This window comes from Xiphophorus couchianus, chromosome 8 (genome assembly GCF_001444195.1).
Source record: "Xiphophorus couchianus chromosome 8, X_couchianus-1.0, whole genome shotgun sequence".
In the NCBI taxonomy this organism is placed as follows: Eukaryota; Metazoa; Chordata; class Actinopteri; order Cyprinodontiformes; family Poeciliidae; genus Xiphophorus; species Xiphophorus couchianus.
Window position 1 is genome coordinate 5,706,333 of NC_040235.1, and position 24,346 is coordinate 5,730,678.

The 24,346-nt window shown below is 37.2% G+C and overlaps 2 protein-coding genes across 3 annotated transcripts in view; one reads left to right on the forward strand and one right to left on the reverse strand.

The window, feature by feature from the left end:
* Nucleotides 1–24,346, reverse strand: part of LOC114149750 (protein NLRC5-like) — a 1,536,511-nt gene that overhangs the window by 228,064 nt on the left and 1,284,101 nt on the right. The window lies entirely within an intron of this gene.
* LOC114149809 (actin cytoskeleton-regulatory complex protein pan1-like) lies at nt 15,910–20,008 on the forward strand. Of its 2 annotated transcripts, none has more exons than XM_028025922.1 (3): nt 15,910–16,195; nt 17,282–17,585; nt 18,150–20,008. In XM_028025922.1, the coding sequence occupies exons 2-3, from the start codon at nt 17,350–17,352 to the stop codon at nt 18,544–18,546; spliced, it is 633 nt and encodes a 210-aa protein (XP_027881723.1). In that variant the 5' UTR covers nt 15,910–16,195; nt 17,282–17,349; the 3' UTR covers nt 18,547–20,008. The 2 variants fall into 2 exon arrangements, with proteins under 2 accessions (XP_027881723.1, XP_027881722.1); XM_028025921.1 differs by having other exon boundaries at nt 15,916–16,133.

The window sequence follows — 24,346 nt, forward strand, 5'->3', positions numbered from 1 at the left end:
TTCAGTTATTAACCAACAATTAATGTTAGTTAAGAACATTAATTGTTGTTTATAATAATTATTATAATTAATAATATTAATATTGATATTAATGCCTCCATGTTGTAAAACACTTATGTTCATTCAGAAAGAGTTAACTGTAGATTTTACTCCAAAAATTGAGAGATTTAGTTTATTATGTCTAGTGGGAAATTACTTTTTCACTTAGAATCAGGTTGGTTTTGGTCACTATTGACTGTTTTATTGATGTATTCATGAATTTAAAATCGTTTTTTTGTATTTTCTCAGGTTGTCTTTGGCTAAATTTGTAAAAAAATGTCATAGAACAAATATATTTTTACAGGAATGCAGCAACTAGTCATGTTCATTAGCTAAACATCATGATTTTTCTCATTTAAACTGTGATATTTTATACTTTTCAGTACATTTAAAGTATTTGTTTGAATTAAAGTCCTCTCTCTTGGCAGGACTTTTTATTTTTATGGTTTTAAAGATCCTTGCTGCCAGTTTCCAATCTTCCCTCCATATGGAGTCAGCTCTCAGCGACAAGTAGCGGCTCACTGTGCTGCGCCCACAGCTTTACGATCGAGACCAAAGCGAGACCCAAACCAGCTACCGGCTGCGTTTTTTCTTCTCCCGCCCACAAGCGAGGCCCAGTGATGGGCAGATGGGTTCTGACTTAAAACTGAGAGAAAATAGCAGAAACACAAAAGGAAAGGAGGTCGGACTGAACTCTCAGTCTGTTCAAATCCCCTCAGTGCTTCTTTACTTTCTGCTGATTTGATCTGGTTTATCAGAGACTGGTTGGTCAGAGTTAAAAGGTTTAACAAATTAAAAAGTTTCTGTGATAATAATTAAATCAGCATCAAAACAGCCTTTAAAGATCCTTCAGACGAGTTAAGATCACTTAAACACATACAAGTAAAATTCATAAAAGTATATTCTATATGAAGATAAATACATAAATGTATATTCATCAACTATGTTGCTGTAAACTTTTGTCATAACAAAATTTTTTCCTTCCACTAAACTTTCCATTAATAGATTGATTCACAGATTATTAAATATATTTCTATTACATGTAATCTAATTTTATCATTATTCAGCTTCTCAGACTGAATAATAATCATAATAATAATTCTTATTTCATAATGATTATATTTAAAAATATATTAATTAAGATTAAGCAATATTAATTTTACTATAACTAATTAAATACATTTTTAAAATTACTTCATAATGATTATATTTTGTAATAATTAAGTTTTCAATTTATAATCATTAAGGTATATAAGACATTTTATTATTTTGACTTCTACTAATGTTAACATTAATTTTAAAATTCTGAATTTATTATTATACTTTAATATTTTTAATATAATCATATTAAGGAATATTATTTTTGTAATACTAAGTATTTAACAATTTGTAGTTATTTAGTTATATTTTATAATATTTCATAACAATAATCTCCATGTTCTAATTATATTAAGGGGTATTAGAATTATTATATCATAATTACTACTTCAACTATTACTATTTTTTATTTTATTATATAAGGATTATATACAATAATTCTACTTATTTTATAATATTCATAATATATATATATTTTATTATAATACCACAAAATAACCATGTTGAGAAACTAACTTATTATCTTCAGTTTTTGAGCTAATTTAAGTTTTTAATGATACTTTAATTGTGTCTTCATGGCGCAGCATCATTTCTTCATTCTGTTATAATCGTGAGGAAAATCAGATTATTGTAGCAAACTGGATCTTTTCTCCTCAGATTCCCTCATCATCACGTTTTCTCCTCCGCTTCCTCTGATGGGACATCAGCTTTCTTGATGAGCCTCATTGTATCGACGTCTTCAGGCCCTTGACTTGCACAAACACACTCCCATCACTTGGCTGCGCTCTCCTGGACCCACACGCCGCTAACGGAGACGGCAACACAATTACCGAGCGTCTTCTGAGTATCGCAGCTCAATCAGAGGCGACACAAAAGGCTTTTCAGTTCTGACGAGCGCCGCTCTCCAGGCCCTTCTTCCTCCTTCTGCTGATTGCCGCCGTCGCTTTCTGCGTGGGCGACCGTTCTCCGCCCGCTAACGACTCCGGCTCTCATGTTTACGTTTAAAAAGGTTATGTCCTCCCTACGTGTCGGAGAAAATCGCCAAGTTATGGCTTAAAATGCTCTGATGTCAAGGCGGAGAGTTGATTGGAATGATGAGCTGAGAAACGTTTTTTATTCAGAAGTGAAAACCAAACAGTAGAAATACAGTTTTTATAGATTTAGACAAAATATTGTCACACAGACGTCACAATCACTCCTAATTGCGTGATTTATTGTTTTTCTTTGGATGATAAAAGTCTTTCTGATACTTCGGTCTCAACTAGGACCGAAGCAAATGTTTCTGTTGTTTTATTTATTTTGAATATTTAAAATATCTTATAGTTCCAGTGTTAAATGTTCATTAAAATTTAACGTTTATTGATCTTTCAGAATTATGCCAATACATTATTAAAAATGGTGTCAAAACAACAATATTATCGTTTAAAATAATCGTCTAACCAAATTTGTTATTGTGACGGACCGAGGCAGGTTATCTATGCTAAGTGCTAACAGCGCTAGCGCTGGCCAGGCAGAACAGTAATTTTTGCGCCGTAAGTAATTTCAGTTTTAACTGGAAGACTATGAGGAAATGATGAGGAGAATAAAAATGAGGACGACTTAATGGAGGAAGAGGAGCATGTCGGTTATTAAAACAGTTTTTTGCGCTGCAAAGACTTAATGGTTTGTTAATGTTAAAAACTTAAAGATTATCGCTAGCTCCGACATATAGTGTTGCCTCCTGATAACGAGGTTAGCTCTAGCTAATGGCATTAGATTCTGCTAATGATGTTAGCTCCTGCTAATGGGATTAGCTCCTGCTAATGGTGTTAGATCTAGCAAATGATAATAGTTCTGCTAAAGGTGTTAACTTTAGCTAATGATGCTAGTTTCTTTTACTGGTGTTAGCTCTAGTGAATGGCATTAGGTTTTGCTAATTGTGTTAGCTCCTGCTAATTGTGTTATAAACAGCTAATGGTGTTAGCTTAGGGCCATGCTACATGGCTAACAAACCTTTCACATTATAAGTATTTTTAAGCCGTTTTGAGAAGAAACCTTAAACTGCTGCTGCGCAGGTTACTTAGCAGGTTGTTGCTAGGTAACAATGAGTGAATGAGTTGCTAGGTAACCAAAGAGTGAGTGAGTTAGTTGATTCCACCAACCTAGCTTAGTTCGCCTTGAGAGGTTGAGCAGCTAAAGTCTTTTTTCTGCCTACATCTCCCAGAATGCAATGCAGTGCATTGAATCGGAGTTCAATGAACATTTTCCATATTGAATTTTCTACCAGATGTATCAACTATTGATATTAATCACTTGTCTATTGTGATATACTGTATATGGTTATTGATTTATTGTCCAGCCATTTGTTAGCTCCCGCTAATTTAGCTGCTGCTAACAATGTTAGCCCCAGATAATATAGCTAGCAGTATCTTGTTTATGATAAACTTCCAGATGTCCAGATGTTTTGAAGTAATTATGAGGTTTTAGATCAATAAAGTAATAGATGTTTAGACCAACATATTCAACTGAAATATGAGAACTTATTAGATGAACTGGAGCTGGTTCATTTTAGAAGCAGTTTATATTTTTAATTAACTGCTTTGGTTTTAATCTGAGTGAACAAATTAGGTCAAATCAGATTTTTTGAATAAAAATCACTATTTCAATCTGAAATCAGAATAAAATCATAAAACAGAGCAGGTTTTTTTTATTATTTGGACATAAAATAATAAATAAATGATTTTTATATTTACAAACCAGTAAATTTAGCTTTTTTGCAGGTTTTTTCAGTCTTTGCTTTCAGCTTTCTGGAAGCTAAACATTGTGAAATAAATGCAGCTAACCTGTGATGTGACGTTTATCACATTTCCTTTGCTGCTCAGAAACTTACCACACCACCAATTTGCTCTAAATGTCTCTTTCCTCGCTTCTGGTCAACTGATTCACACGATCCGCTGTAACCATGGCCACTAAAAGCTTGTCACATTTTTGGGGGGTAATTATTGAACACGTATCTGTCCATTTATTACATCTCCTTAGGTAAAGTGCATATTTTCAAGATGTAGCTTTAAAGGGTACTTGCAAAATAAAGCCGAAATGAAAGAGCAAGCTGAGTCAGACTGCAAAGCGCCAGGGAAGTCAATTATGGAGCATTTTTATATTTTCTTTATATCTTAATTGTTGCTGCTCAGGAGCCATTTTTCATCGTTTTTATTCACATCTGTTACCAGATTGGGTGAATGCTGGTGCAGTAGAGGATAAGAAGCAAATTCTAAAAACAAAATGTTGTTGCCGTAGAAATGTCCTCCACTTTACAATATTTAAAATGTTCATATTCACCTGCCTAATTAAAGTCCATCTGCCTTCAACTTGGTTCCTGCAGGAAGAAAACAGTTCATGATCCAAGATGGCGTCACACATTGCAGCCTTGGATGTGAACTAGTAGCATGTTTTCAGGCTAAGGCATTTTTCCACCTGATAGTCTGGAACATTTCTTACATTTTCAGCTGCGGTTCTTTTTCACACTGCAGTGTCAAACGATACAAACTAACTCAAAATGCTGTTCCCCTCCCTGCCTGTGGGGGCGCTGCATTAAGAACTACTGAGGGAAATTACACAAAAACCCCCGAAGAAGACAGTGAGCGCAACTTCTTTCTTAATGAAACATAAACAGAAATGGAGTGGCGTCAGATTTTAGCGGTTGGAGGATTTCTCAAGACGCTTCTCCTGCTAGCGCTAGGCTAGCATGTTTGTTTTACCCAGAATGCCCTGTGCTGTAGTCCACTTCCTGCTTTTGGAGCCGTCTCTGGTTCACGTGGCGTTCAAAGTTCACTTCAACCAAACCACTCAAGTAGAAGTTGAAAATCTGAAATGCTTTCAGCTTCCTGAAGACGAGAGTTGAATGATTTTTTTTTCTGGAGGTTAAAGAAAACACAAATTCAGAAATCAGTTTGTTTTCATCTCCTGTTAGACGGATGTCTGAAAGCAAAAACTTTTCTTCTTAAGGAGGAAAGAATTTGACTTAGTTTAATGGTAATCAGGAATATTTACTCCTAAATCTGTTTGCACGTGTTTATAGTCTCTGATCTCGTAAACAATTTAAATGAACACAAATTAAGAGCAGTTTGTTTAAGTATCATGTCTGTTTTATTGTGTAAAGGAAGATTTGTATTTGCTTTTGGGTTTTATTTTGAAAGACGGGCCGTTTGTCAGTCAAGGTGAGCTCAATGACGGAAGGTCTTAACCTGGATTACAGGAAATGTTTCACTATATTTGTGTTTATAGCATCTTTAATTAGCGGCGTGTCTCTTTAGCACATTTTATCTACAGTAAATAACGTCTCTGCCTCTCCAACTGCCCAAGAAATAATCCCCTGCCTGAGACATACTATGTGATATACGGATTTAAAGTAGGATTAATTCCTAATTTGTTCACCTTGTGAATCCATCTCTGGATGAGCCAAATCTCCCTCCTGAAGATAAAAGCCGACATGCAGTACAGAGGATTAGGGCCGATACGTTTGTAGAAATTGAAGGACGATTCCACTGTAAGCATTATTTTTAGGAGCTTCACTGACTCAGAGTCAGTGGAAGATCAGCAGGAATAGTTTTGTTATCACTTGTTCTTAAGCTTTTCCACACATTCAGAGCTTCTTTTATGTATTGCGGGACAAAATTTTTCTCAGTTTAAATCTGAGCTAAAAGCAACAGATTGACAATTTTGATTCAGTATTCAGTTTTTCGTAGAGGATACTGAAGTGGAAAATTACAATAAGGTCACATTTGCTAGTTGTATTGCTATTTGTTTATTATAAGTGCCTGTATAGCCCCACCAAAATATAACTATTTGGGCTACATGTACAAGGCTGGGAATTGTTTTCCACAGCTGCATCAGAACCAGACTGTCTCACCCCTAGTTTTGGTATAAAACTCATGTGTTTCTCTGCCTGGCAGCTTTTCATCCAGACCTGCTTGATTACTGATTGTCCTACAAGCTCTCTGTATTGTGCACAATATATGAATAAACCTGACTGAGTAATTTCACCTGACAGATCTTGGAAATAGTTTTTTTCCACACCAATTTGGTGCCGTGACCCGGATCCCTCGACTGGACATCCGAGGACGTCGACGAACAGCGTTAAGGCGCCGACCTGGACTAAACTCCAGCCTCCAACCTCAATTAGGATTTAAGAGAGACGAGTTCTGTTGGTCGGCTCCACGGCTCCAGCGCTGGGATCAACGAACTCAAAACCACCGTTATCAGGTGGGATACTCACTCAGGCTAACAACTTAATTTTACAAATTATAAATTATTATATCTAAAATAGTAAAGGATCTGATAAACCTTTCACCCTGGGGAATAGAGATTGGCGTTATTAAAAGGAAAAGTCGGGTTAAAGTCCCATAAAAAATTAAATAACATAAAAAAATATATAAAATAAAATACACAACAATACGTAAAATAATCCAATGAAAACTCAGTTTGGGAATCTGGAATGCTAGACACGCTATTGGCTGGTGTGTGCAAAATAGCCAATCCAGGAGGTTCATTCATTTTCCTTGATGCTGATTGGCTGAACCTGCAAGAGCAGAGAATAGGAACAGCGTCAATGTTAGCGTCAATGTTAGCGTCAATGTTAGCGTCAATGTTAGCGTCAGTGTTAGCGTCGATGTTAGCGCTAAGGCTACGATCACACAGCAGATAAAAGATGGAACTGAATGAAGTTAATTAAAAATATAATCCTTCACCGCTTTCTGCTTCTTTAAATTTACAGATTTGATTGTTCACTGGGGGAGTAATTATTAAAACAATTTTGATCAATTTCTAATTGATTATATGAGACTAATTGAGGACGATCAGAAGAACTTCGGTGGAAACTGAACCAGGAATGTTCAACTTTCCCAAAATGTGGAGGACAAAAGCAGAAGGTGAAGAGTTTCAGTAGTTCAGGTGTAAATTCAGCAGCCGGGCTGTGATTGGTCGGCCTCTCCTGCTGAGCTCAGTGGCTTCCTGCTTGGAGCGCACGTGGAGACGATCTTCATCAGCGGTTTCATTAAGTTCAGACCGTGAAGCATGCTGCTGCAATTAACACATTTAGACACAGATGAAACTGCCTTAAGGTGTTTTGATACTGTCAGGTGATTTCTGTGTCAGATAAGGTCAAACTGACCACAATCGAGTAAATATTGTCTGTTGTCCGAACCGCAGTGTGGACACTCCTGGTCTACAGCAAATCCATATCTGTTCATTTTGTTAGACTGAGATTTTTTAAAATTGGTTGTGCCTGTCAGACACTGACGCTTAAATAACTTGTTGCTATGGTGACTTAATAGGCTTACAGAGAGAGAGAGAACAATGCACAGCGACTTTTTGCTTTGGGTTTTGCTGGAAAGGAAGATGTCTATGGCCTATTCAAAACATGTTCATTGCATTTTTTTACACAAAATCATTCTTGTATTATGAGATTTTATTCATTTCTGCATTTTGAGCTGTTTTAGGGTGTTTTCTCACTTTAAATCCAAATAAATAAAAGTAAGTTGCGTCACATGAACAGATGCACAACTGTACAACCGTACATGTTTGAAAAGCAGAAGTGGAGCCTCCTGCACGACCAACAAGAATGCAGCAAGTGGTTTCTGTTTGTCAAGTCAACAACAAAACATTTGTCTTTTCCAGCAGCCATTGTACAGAAAAACCAGCTGAACAAATTTGCTGAAGTTCTGCTTAGGTTGCTAGATAACGGGTGGAACTCCACTGGGGTTGCTAGGTAACGGCGCAGTGCCTGTCGAATGTGACTTAACAATCTGGAGGTTTTTGAATGGCTCATTTTCCAGACACCAAGACTTTGATTTATAGAATCAGTAGAAACCCAAATGTAAAAACAAAAATGTGCAAAATGTTAATTTTTGCATTACAGGTCACTTTTAAATCCAAAACTTACTTTGCAAAATGTTCAGAAAACGGAAGGAGGACGTGATCAGGTGTTTGACAGAAAGCAGGTAAAGTAAATAAACAGGAAGATAATAAAACCGTTTTACTGAAAATAAAAATGAAGTTTGATGAATGCAGAGGCCTGGATGTTGGAGCCGAGTTAGATTTATTTTTTCATCAGCTGTTTCTCTGGAGGCTGAACTGAATCCTGGACGATGTGCATCTGGACCTGAAGCCTCCGGCTCTTCTGGAGGATTTTCACCTTCAGGAAAACATCAGAAACAACAAGGAGCAGAAATGAGCTGAGATCAGAATAAACATGCAGTTTGTCCTGCAGGTCCGTTGTGACGTGGTTTCAAACCAGGAATATGGTTTCCATCACCTCCAGCGTCTAAATATTCAGTCTTTCCTCCATGTCATTCCTAGTTAAATGAGAATAAAATAACTTTTTAGCTCCCATGTGATTAGAATCTATATTTACTTACATTTTTTAAAAATACAGGATGATGTTGCGACTCAAATTACTGATTTTATGTTTCAGATAGAACAGACAAAAACAGCAACCAGTAACCCGGCAAAGCCCAGCCCGTTACCTAGCAACCCCAGAAGAATTCTGCCCCGTTACTTAGCAACCCCAGGGAAGTTCCAGCAGGTTTGGTCAGCTGTTCATTTTATTGTTGATTTACCATCCAGAAACAACTTGGACAAAATTATAGTTGTCTATAAAATAGTTTAAAAGCATTTGAGTAAATTTTTCCTACACTGCAAAAAAATATTTGAGAGCAATTTAAAATATAATCTTTTGTGAGGCAGAGTTGAAAAACTGCAATTCAAAAATAAAATTTCAAGAGAGAATCTAAAACTAAACTATCAATCTTATCACAATGGTATTGATCTGATTCTGATTCCGACTCTGTATCAATATTATCAATATTTTGGATCGATCCGCCCAACTCAACTCCCTGATTGTTTCCACTTATTATCACAAGTTGTGTTGTTAAAATAAAAACCAAATGTTTGAGAAAGAAAAGAGAGACTGCAGCAATTTTGTAACAGATGTAAACTAAGCGAATGCACTCTAAACAAACCGTTTAAAATGTTTATAATAATATATAATCTCTATAATAATAAGATCTTTCTCCACAGTGTCTCTGCAGGTAACTTCACCAAACATTTTACATTAAAAAAGTTAACATCAAGTTAATTAACATTTAATCAGTGGGAGTTCATGTAGGTTTTACAGTGAACAAAGGCGCTGACAGGTGTTTGGTCACCTGCCTGACTGAAAGTGAATTTAATGGCCGATTTGCCGACAGGAACCTGCACCCTGCGGCTTTATGAAGGTCCTGCCTCCCTCCGGCTGAGCCACGTTTGGTTCAAAGCTTTTGGATGAAAGACGTGTTAATTGGCTGGTAAAATTATACGGCGGCGGTTATTTAACTGCTGCTAAAAACGAAACTGAAAAATTAACATTTCTCAGTTTCCAGGCTGAAATCTCATCTGATTTAAAGCTCTACAGATTCAGTTTGTAAAATCATATTTTACTATTATTATATCATAGATTTAAACAGGTTTTAGTTGCTATTTCCAGATTTCTTCTGTTTTTAACTTTTCTTTCATTTGAATGTTTCAGATCATGAAGCTAATATCAATAACAGACAAAAACAATGTTTCTCACAGCAGCTCTCTAGCATTTTTGCTAACTTTGAAAACGTTTAGCGCTCTTAGCTTACCCTAAGTACATTTTCCTGTATAAATCCTAAAACTATAATCTTTTAACTTTCAGTTGAATAAAGTTTTTTTGCATTAGTTTCTGCTGAATACCATTTCGGTGTTCTGCTTCAGCTTTAGCATTAGCGGAACTGTTTATGATTAGCATTAGTAAAGCTAACTTATTAGTTAATATGTGTGGAAAAGGATTAGAGAAAGTTTTTTACTGCCCAGTTTGCAGAAATGAACCTTTGACCTCTGACCTGGATGTGTCGTATGAATATGGAGCTCATGCAGCCTGAGAGCGCTGCTTCATGAGTGTGAAGCATTTATTAGCCGTGTGTTTAGACGCTAATGAAAGCCTTTTGACCTGCGTCTCATCCTACCGGCCAAGACAAATCCAGTCTGACATTTACGTCCACTCTGGATCCGGAGGCCAGGCGGGTTTCTTTTTTTTTCTCAGAAATCTGCAGAGCGTCAGAAGGATTCTGTGTTTGGGAACAATGGGAGCCTTTAAGGAACCAGACCTCCCATCAGGAAAACAACGGGTATTTTCCTTCACTGATGCTCCTTGGAAACGGACAACTGGTGTTGCATGTATGGATTTTTAGCTGCACATTTGTATTTTTCTTTCTTTCACTGAGCTCTTTAATCGCTGGAACAGCTGACTGGTTGATTGACAAAAAAAAAAAAAAATCCAATGCATCTTTTTCTCCTGCTTTTTTAAAACTGTTGTTTTTCATTCAATGAAAGCAGCATTGTTTTTCTCTCTTCAGTCACAGGGAAAATTAATATCTTATTTATTAGCAAGAAACTAAATATTAAAATAATGCATCTGTTCACCGGTCTGTTAAACTGTTAATGTTGGGTAAAATTACATAAAGTTTAGTTTTAATAACTGTATTGTATTTACATTTTGATTTAAAAATTTGAATAACAAAATGATAATTCAATAAAAATGTTCACTGTAAATGCCATTAGCCTTGTGGCTGCATAATATTTCAAACTTTTGAATTTGAAAAACCTTTTCTTCCCTCTGCAGTTATTTTAAAATTTAGCAGAACAGTTTTTTAATCTTAAAACCAGGTGGAGATAATTATTACACCGCTCACATTTATATGTTCATCCATTGATCAGGTTTATTTTCTGTTCTATCATATAAAATAAAAGCAGGAAATCATGTGAACATTATTATTTTAATGTTTGATTTTATTAATTGAAGAAAGTTTGATTGCATTATGTAACTTTAAGGGGAAACTATTAAAACCTGACATTTTAAACCTTTAATCCAAACAACCCAAATGGTTGCATTTATGTTTCTAGCTGTTTTTGGCAAAAGATTTATGTTTTTTGTGTGTGTTTGGAAAATTAGTCTTTTCAAAAACATCCTAATAGTTAAGTCCCACTGCGCTGTTATCTAGCAACCAGAGCTGAGCTCCAGCATGTTTGGTGAGCTGGTTTTCTCCCTGTATCTGCTGTACAATGGCTGCTGGAAAAGATAAGTGTTTTGTTGTAGACTTACCATCCAGAAACTACTTGCTGCATTCTTGTTGGTTGGGCAGGAGGCTCCACTTATGCTTTTCAAAGATGTACAGCAGTATGATTGAGAATCTGTCTGCAGCCATTTTTACGTGGAAGCATAAACGTTGAGTTGGAGGGCGTGGCCAGCCGCAGATTATTTAGATTTAAAGTGACAAAACGCCATAAAACAGATAAATCTCATTGTCTAACAGGTTTTGTATAGGCCATAAACTTATCCAAACCTGTTCAAAGTGACTTATTGTTGTTTCGCTTTAATTTATTTAAACTCTCTTACCCAAAGTGACTTAAAGAATCGGATAAATTAACAAAAAAATTGATAAGACAGAAATAATCAATCAGTGCTTCACTTGGGATGAAAATGGTTTTGGTCAGAAACATTCAACTTTCCTCCTGGAAAGCTGAACACTGAAGCACCAACATGATGATGTCAGTATCTTAGCATCACAGCCAGATGTCTAATTTCCCCGAACGTCACGGCGTTGTGCTTTAAGCACAGAGATACGGAGCTGAGAGTCGATCTGGGCGCCGCGGCGGCTGACTGGAAATGAATGTGGACAGCTGAAGGACTGCAGGGCAGCCCCGGCTCAAGGTCGTCATCTGATGACCTTGTGCTGTCTGCCGTGGAAAGCTGATCTGACAGCGCGGGGCCCGAGGCCACAGACACACACGTCTGAGCGCAGTTAGCCACCAGAACCGCCACCGACCCCCCACTGACTGGAACCAGCAGCAGAATGACCACCGGGAGGCGATGAACCGATAATATCAACACTTTGCTGGACAATTAAACAATTAGAGATTTTTTTGATGTGCAGAGATTCTGTCTACTGCCACCTACAAAACAAAACAAGATTTGACCAAAGAAGTTACAAAGCAAAATGACTCAAAACTGTCTAATAAATGAAACATTCAGGCTGCTGTTACAAAAACACATTGAACTGGACGATAAATTGTAAGTTATTGTGATAAACGATTATATTGTTGCTTTGAGATCATTTAATATAAAGGTATGACTAAGCAAAAACACTTTGTCAAAGATCAATAAACTTTAAATTCTCGTGAACTTTTAACACCGGAACATTTTGAATATTTAAAATAAATAAACAAATAAAAATAAAACAAAATTTAGAGACACAATATGAAGCGTCAGAAAATATTAACTGGATTTTTTTCCTTTATAACACGAAACAGACGAAAACATGGAGGCTAAGCTACGTTAGCATTAGCCTCCCAACCCTAGCCTAACATGCTACAGATTAGCCTAGATTAAAATAAAAAAACATTATGATTTATGTCATAAATTACGAAAATATTGTAATTCATGAATAAAGTTGAGATTATATGTCCATAAAGTCATAATAGTGTGAGTTTTTAATGTAATATAACTTTATTCTCATAATAAAAACCTGAGTTTGGCCCTAACGTCATATTTTACCTCTCAAGCATCAGCATTTAAAAACAAACCTCTGATCTTCAAATATGTTTCCAAACTTTATTATTTGCTCCCTAAAACTGAAATTAGACGCATGTTTAAGCTCCTGATGTGATTATGTGAAAAGACAAACTCCCACTCGCTCCGTCTTGTGCTGCGTTTGATTGGCACTCTGGATTTAACCGTGTGGGTTAACAGCGGCCGGATAAAGAGCTCTCAGCAGCTTTTAGCTCTTCTTAGTCACAAAATGAGATGAAAAAAACAGCAGAACAGCAGAAAAATACAGATTTCCCTCCATAATATCATCATTAATATCATCATCAGGATTTCATTGAAACATCCTGAGGCGTCATTATCATAACCATCGTCTCCAGCTCTGTGATTATCATCAGCTGCAGTGCTTTATCGTCCCTCCAACATGGCAACCTGCATCAACATGGCTCCCATCCTCACTGCTGCACATTAAAACATCACTGCATGGCGCCAGGACAAAGCCAGCTTTGTTACATTTCAGCTGCTGAGGTTTTGTTTCACTGAGTTAAACCAAACAAACATAAACATTTAAAAACAGTTCCCCTCCTCTCCTGTGGGGGCGCTGCACCAAGAACCACTGAAGGTTCTTACGTGAACCTAAGGAGACGCTGAGCGCAACTTTCTTCACTAAATGTTTGCAAACATGGACTATCATCAGATTGTAGCGTTTGGAGGATTTCTGTTATGTCTTAAAAAAAAACACGAGTCATTTCTAATGCTAGCGCTAGGCTAACACGTTTGTTTTGGTTGTATTTACCCAGAATGCCCTGCTCTGTAGCAGAATTCCTGCTGTTGTCCGTTTCCTCCATCCATCCATCCATCCATCCATCCATCCATCCATCCATTTAATTAATCTCAGTCTAATTAAAATTGAGTCAATTTATTTTGAAAAAGTTTGAAAAATTATTTTCCTCTTTGTTTTTCCTAATTGGAATCAGATTTAAATAATAAAAATAAATAAATGATATATAATTAAAAACAAAACAAGGCCATTTGATGCTAATAATTCATGTTTAATTGACTTTAATTTAATCAGTTTTATGAGTCTGTTAAAGAGAAGCTGATGGAATAAAATAAGAGTTTATTTTATATTTTATTGTTTTTTTTTTAACTGTCAGACAGAATTAATCTAAATTATTTCTGCTTATCTTATTAACATTATATTAATGAAGTAATTAAATCAGAGGATCTTCTGATCGTCTTTGTGTTTTTAAATTCTTCTTTTTTTCGTGGATCGTTGCTGAATTACAATCCTGCAGCCGATAACAGATCTTTAATATTTCTCTGTAATCTGAGCGGCAGAGTGGCGCTGCCAGCCAGAGGTTCTCCTTCCCCCCGGCTTGGCCCGGCATCACAGCTTATTAGACAGATAAATGGAGCTGGACTTGAGTCGGGCCGAGCCTCTTTCGGTTCCCTCTGAATGCGGCTCCATCAGATAGCGGCCAGCCTTTCACGCCCTCCTCCATCTCTCCGGTTATCCACCTGATAAACAGCTGCTGCTGCTCCACATGTTTTTATTTACTAACCTGGGAGACGATCTGTCTTCCTGCAGGTCAGAACCAGAATATCTGGGTTTCTAACGGAGCCGAGCGATACGGACGTGGAATTTTATTGTAATATTTTATGCTAAAAAAAGTATTTATTACTTCTTTCTGAGGTAACTTCTGCATTCATGGCACCAAAAACAAAGTTTTGTTTTTGTAAAATATTCCCTTTTACAACAGGCGTCTTCAAAGGTGCACACAGTAACTGAATTTAATCATATTTTCAATATTTATCGATGCTTCTATGGAGCAAATGATGGAAAAAATACCAAAAGTAACATTTACAATCATACTGTCTGTTTATTCATATTTTTATTCCTCATCAATAATTGTAATTTATCATAATTAGCTCTGTCACAATATCAAATGTGATACATTATTGAGATAAATGATAAAAATGTTTTGAGACCATTTTCAAGTCATTTAATGGTAATAAAAACCCATCGTCAAAAATCAATAAATTTAAATTCTGGTGAACATTTAACTCTGGAACTGGAAGACATTTTAAATATCCAAAATAAATTAACAAAAGTGCCCTGCGACAGACTGGCGACCTGTCCAGGGTGACCCCGCCTCTCGCCCGGAACGTAGCTGGAGATGGGCACCAGCAACCCTCCTGACCCCATTAGGGACAAGGGTGAACAGAAAATGGATGGATGGTTGGAAATTAACAAAAGAAAACAAATAAAATGAATTATGAAGACCAGTTGAGACCAAAATACCAAACTTAAGATTTTGTCAGTAAACGGCCAAAATTTGGTCAAAATTCAAACTTCAGTCCAAGATGGCCGACTTCCTGTTTGGTGTAGAGTTGATTGCTGAGAGTTTCCTGTAGATCTTTGGAAGTTGGACAACTTTCAACGAACTTCCTTCCTTTACAGTAAAGTCAGGTCAACGCTGAGGCATTTTAATGTTGCCAGGTGGCGCTGTTGAGACATTTGTGTTGCAATTAAAAAATAAAATGAACATATTTTGTATATGTTTAGGCCTCCAAAAAACCAAGTCTTTTAACAGGAGCATAATAATAAAAGTATTATCATCAGAGCTGGACAAAGTACACAAAAAGTAAGAGTAAAAGTACTTCAACATATTTTTACTCAAGTAAAAGCAAAATTACTCCAGGAAGAGGAAAAAAGTATTTGGCAAAAAGTTACTCAAATATTGAGTAACTGATCAAATTATCAGTTATTTTGTATTTCAAAATTACATCATCAGACAGACTAAAATATAAAGTTAAGTGGAAATGTTGGTATTTTAAGGACAAAAATTACAATAATTTATAAAATAACAAAAAATAACATTTTTCCAAATAGTTTCTTTTGATAAAAAACTTATGAAACTTAAAAAAGGTTTCAAGTGTCTGGTGGATCTTTGGTTAAAACAGGTTCGTTTTTCATTCAGTGGTTAGAAAATCCAGAAAATTACTCAAGTAAAAGTAAATATTTTCAAAAAAGTTACTCAAGTAAATGTAATTGAGTTTATGTAACTTACTACAATATTATTTTTTTCCTAATTTATATCGGTGTAAAAACATCCAAATATCAGAAGAAAAAGCCAAAGTATTTCTCTTTCCTGCCTTATTGTGCTGCTCAGTTTCATGTTTTCTTCAAACTCCAGTTGAGTCCATAAGACAGGAGGCTTTCCTTGACCAGTTTCCTGTAACCATGGCGACAGGAAGTGCTCTGCAGTCAGGTTTGTGGTATTGTGTGTTCGGGAAGCGGCCCGTTTCCTGCTGTTCCCGCCGGTTTCCTCTCCGTCGCTGGAGAGCCGCTCAGACGGTCGGCTTGTTTTCCTCCTGGATTTACCCAAAACCGCCACATATGGTCCAGGTGAGTCTGAGTTTCTACTGAAATATAAAACCAAACGTTGAGGAGCGGCCGCATGCGCGGAGGTTAGCTTCTTATTTTGTGTTTCTTTTAGGATCTAGACCAGGGGGCCCAAAGTGGGTCCTGGAGGCCCGGCATCCTGCACGGTTTAGTTCTCTCTCTGGTACCAACATGTCAATGTTCTGCTTAAGCCTCTGATGATCCATCAGTTGATCCAGGAGCGTTAAACCAGGGAGACTGAAACATGCAGGATGCCGGCCCTCAGGGACCCACTGTGGGCTCCGCTGGTCCAGACTTACTTTAAGACACTTAAACCAGAAAAACTGTCAGGCCTCATTTAAAATTTTTGTGATTTTTTAAATTAATTTTAAATCATTTTCTTTGTGCTCTCCCTTTTCAGGGTGGAAAAATTATACATATATATAAATTTTTTGTATAACATGAAGTTATAGGGTCAATTTTTGTTTTTATTTACTTTTTAGTAATGAAAAAAGTTAAAAGTTTTGAACTCCTTCTAAATTTGTCTTTTTTCTTTTGCATGTTTCCAATAATTTGACTATTGATCTGTGTTGCTCTGAGGAAAGCCTGACACATAAACTAATATTTAGTTAACAAGCTAAGTATGTAGCATCAGACTAAATATTTATTTAGCTTGAGATTAAATACTTAGCTCTTTAGCTTCAAACTAAGTATGTAGCCTAAAGTCATAAATTTGGTTAGCTAGCTAAATATTTAGCTTCAAAGTAAATATTTAGATTCACAGCAAATACTTAGCTCTTTAGCTCAGAACTAAATATTTAGCTCTTTAGCTCAGAACTAAATACTTAACTCTTTAGCTCAGAACTAAATATTTAGCCAATATGCAAATTCACTTCCTGTTAAACGGAATTTGACTACCAAAATAAAAGCTGGGTTTTGTGAAAACTGCTGCTGGTGTTAAAGATTTCACGTCACGGAGACATCTTCATTTCTTTTCTCGTCGTTTCTTTTCTCGTCGTTTCTTTTCTCCTCTCGTTAGCTTAAAGCAGAATTAGCTGCTCCATGGATCAGTGACTAATAAACCAAATTATTGCTGATAGTTCTTGACGTTTTAGTGATAAACATCACATGACCTTTTGACCTCAGACTAAACCAAACTCTTCCATTTTCAGATCTGTGAGAATCGATGGAGTTCAAGCCAAACGACATCACTTCCTGTCTGTGATCCCCCCTGGCAGCAATGCGCCTCAGCCAGCTGGTCACCAGCAGCTCCTCCCTCCAGGTTCCTCCTCTGCCCAGCCGGGTCGGCGCCGGCCCAGTCAGAGGGACGGAGCGGCCCCCGGAGCCCCCGAGGAGCTGCGGCTCGGCCGGGAGGACCTGCTGGAGTCCGGACCTGAAGGTGGCGCTGCTGCTGGTGACGCTGGCCGGAGCCGTGATCCTGCTGCTGCTCTACAGGCTGCTGCAGCTGAGGCACAGGTAGGAGCTCACCTGGGCTGAGCCGGACAGAAATGAACTCACCTTCTGTGTGAAAGACTGAGGGGTTTACACAGAGAATAAGGGCCAAAATCAGAGAAAATAAAACAATAAAATCAGTAAAAGTCATAAAATTACAAGAATAAAGTCAAAATACGAGAATAAAGCCGAAAGACAATTCTCATATTATTTTAACTTTATCCTTGCACAACTTTCTCGTAATATTATGACTTTATTTTGTTAATATTCACTCACTAATCGAAGAACGAGTGAGTTAGTAGGCTGTTGCTAAGCAACCAAAGCACGAGCAAGTTAGTAAGTTACCCAACAAGTTGTTGCTAGGCAACCGAAGAGTGAGAGAGTAAGTAAGTTACTCATCAGCTTGTTGCTAGGCTACCAAAAGTGATTTAGTTAGTTGATAACAGCCACGTAGCTTAGCATGAGTCTTTGCTCTGCCTACATCTCCCAGAATGCCGTGCGGTTCTGGCTCAGAGTTCAGTGTTTTATCTATTGACATTGATAGAAATTGTTATGGACCCGCTGTCTCTGGTCGGGTTCTGGTTCCAGGCTCAGGCTGGCCCGGGCGCGACACACCTTGGAGTACAACAGCTTCTACCACAGCGCCACCTACAGGCTGCAGCAGCCCACCGCCTGTCAGGAGATCCCCACCAAGAACGGGTCTCTCCCTGCAGAACCGGCTCCCATCCAGACCATCACCACCATAACTTCCATCGTCGCTCCGCCTTCCCTCCCCCTGCCGCCGACCCCGCCTGCAGCGCCCCCGCCTGGGCTCCGGCCGCCGTCGCTGCCTCTGATCCTCACCACGCCGCCCAGCCCCCACCTGTCCTGGGGCGCGTGCTCGGACGGGGACGTTTACTCTCGGATCGGAGCCTTCCGGCCCTCCAGGCCGTCCAGCCTGTCCAGCAGATCCACCGTCATCCTGTTCGAACACTCGGCCCTCTGAACGTTGGCTTGGTGCTCCGGTTTCATCCTTCAGCACCACGGGGGGATCAAAGGTCACCAAAGGTCATCACAAAATTAACCTTTCAAAGCCAAAACATCGTCTTTAGCTTCAGGCAGATTGTTCAGCGTTACATCAGAAAGTATTTAGAAATGATAAAAGTTTATTAGAAATACTTTAACAGAAGCAAAATGTTTCTGCAATAAAATGATAAATTTTGTTGTTGGACTGTAACTTATATCATGTTTGTAAACAGAACAATTTTACAACAGAGCGTCAAAAAAATAAAACTGAGGGAAAAATGTCTTAATATTTCAAGAATAAAGTCATACAAGAAGTCTAATATTACAACAATAATAATATTCGTGTAATATTAGCTTAATGTTATTAAGCTAATATTATAATATATATTTCAGGCACTCTGCTGTAATATCAGCACTCTGCTGTAATATCGGCAGAGTGCCTGAAGACTATCAATAGTCAGAAACCAATTAAAGTTTTACGGTTCTGTTAACAATATAAGAAAAAGACCTGCTGACATTAATAGTTAAAAGTCCAATTCGGATTAAAAATCTTGTTCTGGTGAAACCGGAGAAAAGCCAAACATTCACAGAGAGAACCTGCAAACTCCAAGCTGGGATTAAATCTTTCATTCTTCAAATTAAAAGCTCTAAATAAACGACATCAAATCAATTTAATTAGAATGTTTAATTTGCACATTAATAAAAAAGAAAAACATTTTTCTTAATGTTAATAATCCTGATTTTCATAATTCGAACATAAAAACGTTTCAATTCTTTGAATAATTGTGACGTTTCTTGGTTTGCATTGAGGGAAAATTATGTCGTTTTAGTCAAACTGAAAGCTTTCCGTTACCATAGAAACAACAGAAATGTTCAAAAGTCTAATTTAGAGCGATTCAATCTATTCTTGGCATCGTAATAATACGTTGGCACAACAAATAAATGTTAGAGGACATTTAGTCAAATTGAATCACCTGATGCTTTTTTATATCTGATGGAAACATTTAGTTTTGTTTTTATCGGTTATTTTCTAGCTGTGAAATACAAACCTTAAACACTTTAAACTGTGGTGTCAATACGAATTATTATTTCCTATTATTCAGCCTCAGATTGCTCCTGTTTTTCTGCTGAAAACCTTTTCTGTCCTTTGGTATGATTGAAAAATCGTTTTGTGAGCATTTTGTCATAAAAAAAAGCAGATATAAATGTCAAAACATGTCAGAAAAGTCTCAGGTTATAAACAATAAGACAGGCTGGTTGAATTATTCAGCAAAATCCTCAGAAAATCGGAATCTGCTCTGAAAAATGTGACGGACTGATCCGTCTCTGTAGGAAATGTTCCTCCCAGGTCACACGAGTCGGAAAATTTTCGGTTTTGCAACCATTTCTATAATTTGTAGTCGTTTTTGTTTTGGCATAATGTATAAATGTACATTCAATAATTTATGGTTTCCTCCTTGGCATCTCTGCTGCAGATATTTGAAAACCATAACCAATACTTACCAAAAGCTGCAAAACTATGAATGAACCAGAAGATTTCACACAATTATTGCTCCTTCCTAGACTTCAGCCGAAAAGCTGAACCCAAATCAGATATTAACTCCATCTCTGTGTCCTTTGTTTGAACTGTGGACTCACCTGCTGTGTTTTACCAAGACCATGCAAATTAAATAATTTACATTTATGTCAGACATCTAAATGTTTACAAAAAACATCCATATCTTTCTTTCTAACACAGGAAGTTCAGAAAAACATTTAAAAGTCGTCCAACTGCCTAAAGATCCGAGATCAGCTGTGTTTCTTTAAACCCATTGTGTTTAAAAACTGCATCCCAAATATTCTGATCATATCACTGCAGGTTTTACCAGACCTGTGGGAGGAGCAGTTAGAGTAAAGTGACAAGAACAGAAGAAATATTCTGTGTAAACGTATCGACTCAATTCAAATGTAATCATTTACCTATCAGGCGTCGGCTTGTTGACCAAACATCCAAATCAGAAGGATCAGTTTCTGGGCCAACAGTGATGCTGTGTGACAAACTGACATTTATTCAAGTAATGGATGAAATACAGAATAATGTATGTAGCTTACACAGTTAGCAAGCTAAGCATTTAGCACCAAACTAAATTATCTATATTTATTCAGCTTGTAAAAATGTTGCTGGCAAGCTAAGTAGTTAGCTGGTTAACATTTAGTTAGAAAGTTAAATGTTTATAAACTTTTAGTTTTAATAATATTAAGGTGTTTACAACGTAGGTTGTAAACATTTAGCTAGCAAGCTAAATACTTAGCATCTGACAGCAATAAATATGTGATCAGAAATGTGACTTTTACTAAACAAACCAATAAATAACCCAAACTATTGTTGTTTATTTAGAGTAAATAACAATTCATATGAATGTTTCAACTTCAGTTATTTAGTTTTTAGTTCTTAGTCTTGTTTTATTTTGATGTTTGCATTAATTAAACTACATTGGCGAAAGAAATATTTCAAATCTTAGCTTGTTAAAAATGAAGCTTTTTGTTGAAAATAATACTAATTTGGTAAATATAAAATAAAATGTATCCAGCCTAGTAAAAACAATCAGAACATGAGCATCATGTTTTCAGTGAAAAGGAAAGACACTTTTTTTTGTGAAAACTTATCCCTGAAAATCAGAAGCTCTTAAAACATTAAATTATTAGAATTTAATGTTGAGTGACTCATGTGAGGCTGAAATGTTGTTAAAAAGACACAAAGCGTCGGATCAGGAGGAAACGAAGAACAGCTGCAGATCGCATCAAACAGCAAAACAACAAAAACAATCCTCTGTTTGATGTCGCTCCTAAAGTGACTGAGCCCAAACAAAGACACCTGCAGCAGGGTCAAAGGTCAGGATGCTAACAGCCCCACCAACACAGAGATACAGTCTGCAGGAAACACTGGAAATAAATTACATATTATTTTCTCACTTTTCGTGCATTAAATTAAACTTTCTCACATCTTGCAAAGTGAACTACAGAGTGCTGGACGATAAATCAATAACGTGTATCGGGATCAAACTGATCAGTGATATAACATGTAGAATATTCACTGAAGTCTGATCCAGAACCGCAATGCATTCTGGGAGATGTAGGCAGAGGAAAGACTTTAGCCACTCAGCCTCTAACAGAGCAAAGCAAATACTAACTCACTCACTCTTTGGTTACCTAGCAACAAACTATTTAGCAACTTACTAACTCACTTTTTGAGAGAGTTACCTAGCAACAAGCTGCTAAGTAACTTACTAATTCTCTGACCTTTTGGTTACCTAGCAACAAGTTGTTGAGTAACTTGCGCAGCAGCAGTTTAAAGTTTCCCCACTGCGCCTCATTACTAAAATATAACAGTGTGAAGTGAAAACTAGACAAAACATCAAAGGTTGTTATTGTTATTTCAGATATTTAAAACAAAAAACTCATCAATAATTATCCATATTGGCTGATAAGAAACACGGTTTTCAGTCGTATCATCCAAATTAATCTTAAGTCCTGAAACAATTTCTAAGATTTCCTGAATTACATAATTCCACAAGTTGAAAGTTGTGCTTCAGTTGGACACAAACTAAAGTCTGGTCTCTCGTTAACGAGGGTCTGAATTAATGACTTCATTAGCGTGTGGAGGGGCCCCATGCGTTCACACAGACACTCGTCCATGACCAGGAATCCATGATCCATGTTCAGTTAACTCCCAGACGGCGCTGCGCTCCTCTCCTCTCCGCTCCGCCGCGCCGCAGAGCTCAAATACAAACAATGAAACTGATTCTTACATTTACAATCAGTTATTTATCACTTACATTAACATCCGGCTCATTTTTAGCTCCATTTTCCTGCTGACTGTCTCTGTTTCCTGGAGAATTGGGTCTGGACGGATGCACAGAAACATAAATATGAATTATGTTGATATTTCTGATACTTCCAGGACTAAATATTCTGTTTTATTTTCTTTTTATTTCTGTATAACGACTAAAACAGGTCGATGAACAGCAGCCAAAAGGTTTTGCTCCATGTTTTGGCTGCGGAGAGCCGGATTGTAATTCCTCTGACAGCAGAGCGCCACCAGCAGCCCTGCAGGGTAAACACGGCTCCACAGTTCAAGAGCATACGGACCAAATTTAATCCCAGGTCTCCTCTGCAGGCTGATTTACAGCCAAGTGCACTCAGCTGCAGCCTCTGAGGAAGCTCCCAGAACCATCCAGACAAGCCTTGTGTTGTTTTGTTTTCCTGCTGCACTGAAATAATCATCAGTTTAATCATCAGAAAGTCGATTTCTAATGATTTTGCTGGAGAAAAAGGAGAATCTGAGGCTTCAACTGTTTTAATCGTGTGTTTAAAAAGTTTCAAGATTCAAACAAACGCAGCTTTGGAATAACAGCAGCGCTGATCAACGCACAAAGGCCCAAACTGAAGAGATTTAAGACGAGATGCAGAGAAAATCACAGATCTGTCAGTAACGACTGAAACCAGAGAAAACGAGCAGAAAACATCATAATTCAGAGACAGAAACAGCAAAATGTCAAGAAACGCATCAAATCTGGCAGAAACCCGTTCATCTTTCAGACACATTTCTTCTGTTGCTAGAAAATAAAAAATAATCACAGCAGCTCAAAGTGAAAGAAAGAGCCTTACACTACAAACCAGGCGGCCATTTTTGTAGTTTGATAACAGAGACACATCATCAAGGCCTCTGTTACTATAGTTACACCAAAAAAAATCATAAATGTTGAGATTTTCAAGAAAAGACGTTGAAATTTTTGAGCTCCAAAAATTTGGGAGATTTGGGAGAGAAAAATTCAGAAATGTTGATATTAATATTAAATATTTTCTAGAAATAAAAAACGTGGAAATTTTTTGTTCGCGAAAAGTTGAAAATTGTCGACTTTTGAAGCTCAGAAATATCCATGTTTTTTCTAGAAAATTTCTGACCTGAGTCTCAAAATGTAACATTTTTTACTTTAGGAGCTCAGAAATTGTTACGTCTTTTTCTACGAAATGTTTGACTGAAATTTGCTCCTTTTGTTTGCGTTAATAATCCGCAATGCATTCGAGAGAATTTATATTTGCCATAAAACTGGACTACATTTCCCATCATATAACAGCAAAATCACAGTTTATGACTCTTTTTTCTGGTTTTATTGTTTTTTTAAACATAAAATTTGGATAAAAATGTGTCTCCATTTTCAATCTGCTCAGAGATTTATAAAATAAGAAAAGGAATATTTATTAAGTTCTAACTTGAGGCGGCGGCCATGTTTCAGTAAACCAGCCTCACTCTGCAGCCTCCTTTGGTTCTGACAATTCAGATCAAATCAAGAATATCTTGCTGGATTTGGAGGAAAATATCAATATTGTGTGATATTTTGGTTGTGGTTGTAAGAATAAAGTATAAACAAACATCGTTTGTTGGAGGAAACAATGAGGAAGTCCACCTGCTTATTGTGCGCCAGCTGCTCTCACTCACCTCCATGTCTCAGCAGGCCTTTGATCAGGTAATTGCTCCTCGTTTGCGTCGCTCACACGTCTCCATGGCAACCACCTCTCCATCCTTGATGTGCGAGCCGCTTTTTTAAGACGGACTTACGAGGCCGGCCGGGCGGAACCTGGTCCACTTTGACCTTTCCCTGGTCGCTCGTATGCCGGCGTGGCCGTCGCTTTAACGCCTCACAGATTCAGATTTTTAGATTCACACTGGGGAGAAGAAACTGGGACGATTCAAGAAGCAAAAGTCTGTGACAGATTACAAACCAGTTTCACATTTAGAG

What these genes read in the sequence shown, in the direction of transcription:
- LOC114149809 (XM_028025922.1), top strand. Translation starts at nt 17,350, where the DNA reads ATGCGCCTCAGCCAGCTGGTCACCAGCAGCTCCTCCCTCCAGGTTCCT. An exon ending in CTGCTGCAGCTGAGGCACAG is followed by an intron (nt 17,586 to 18,149) that starts GTAGGAGCTCAC and finishes TTCTGGTTCCAG; the next exon opens with GCTCAGGCTGGCCCGGGCGC.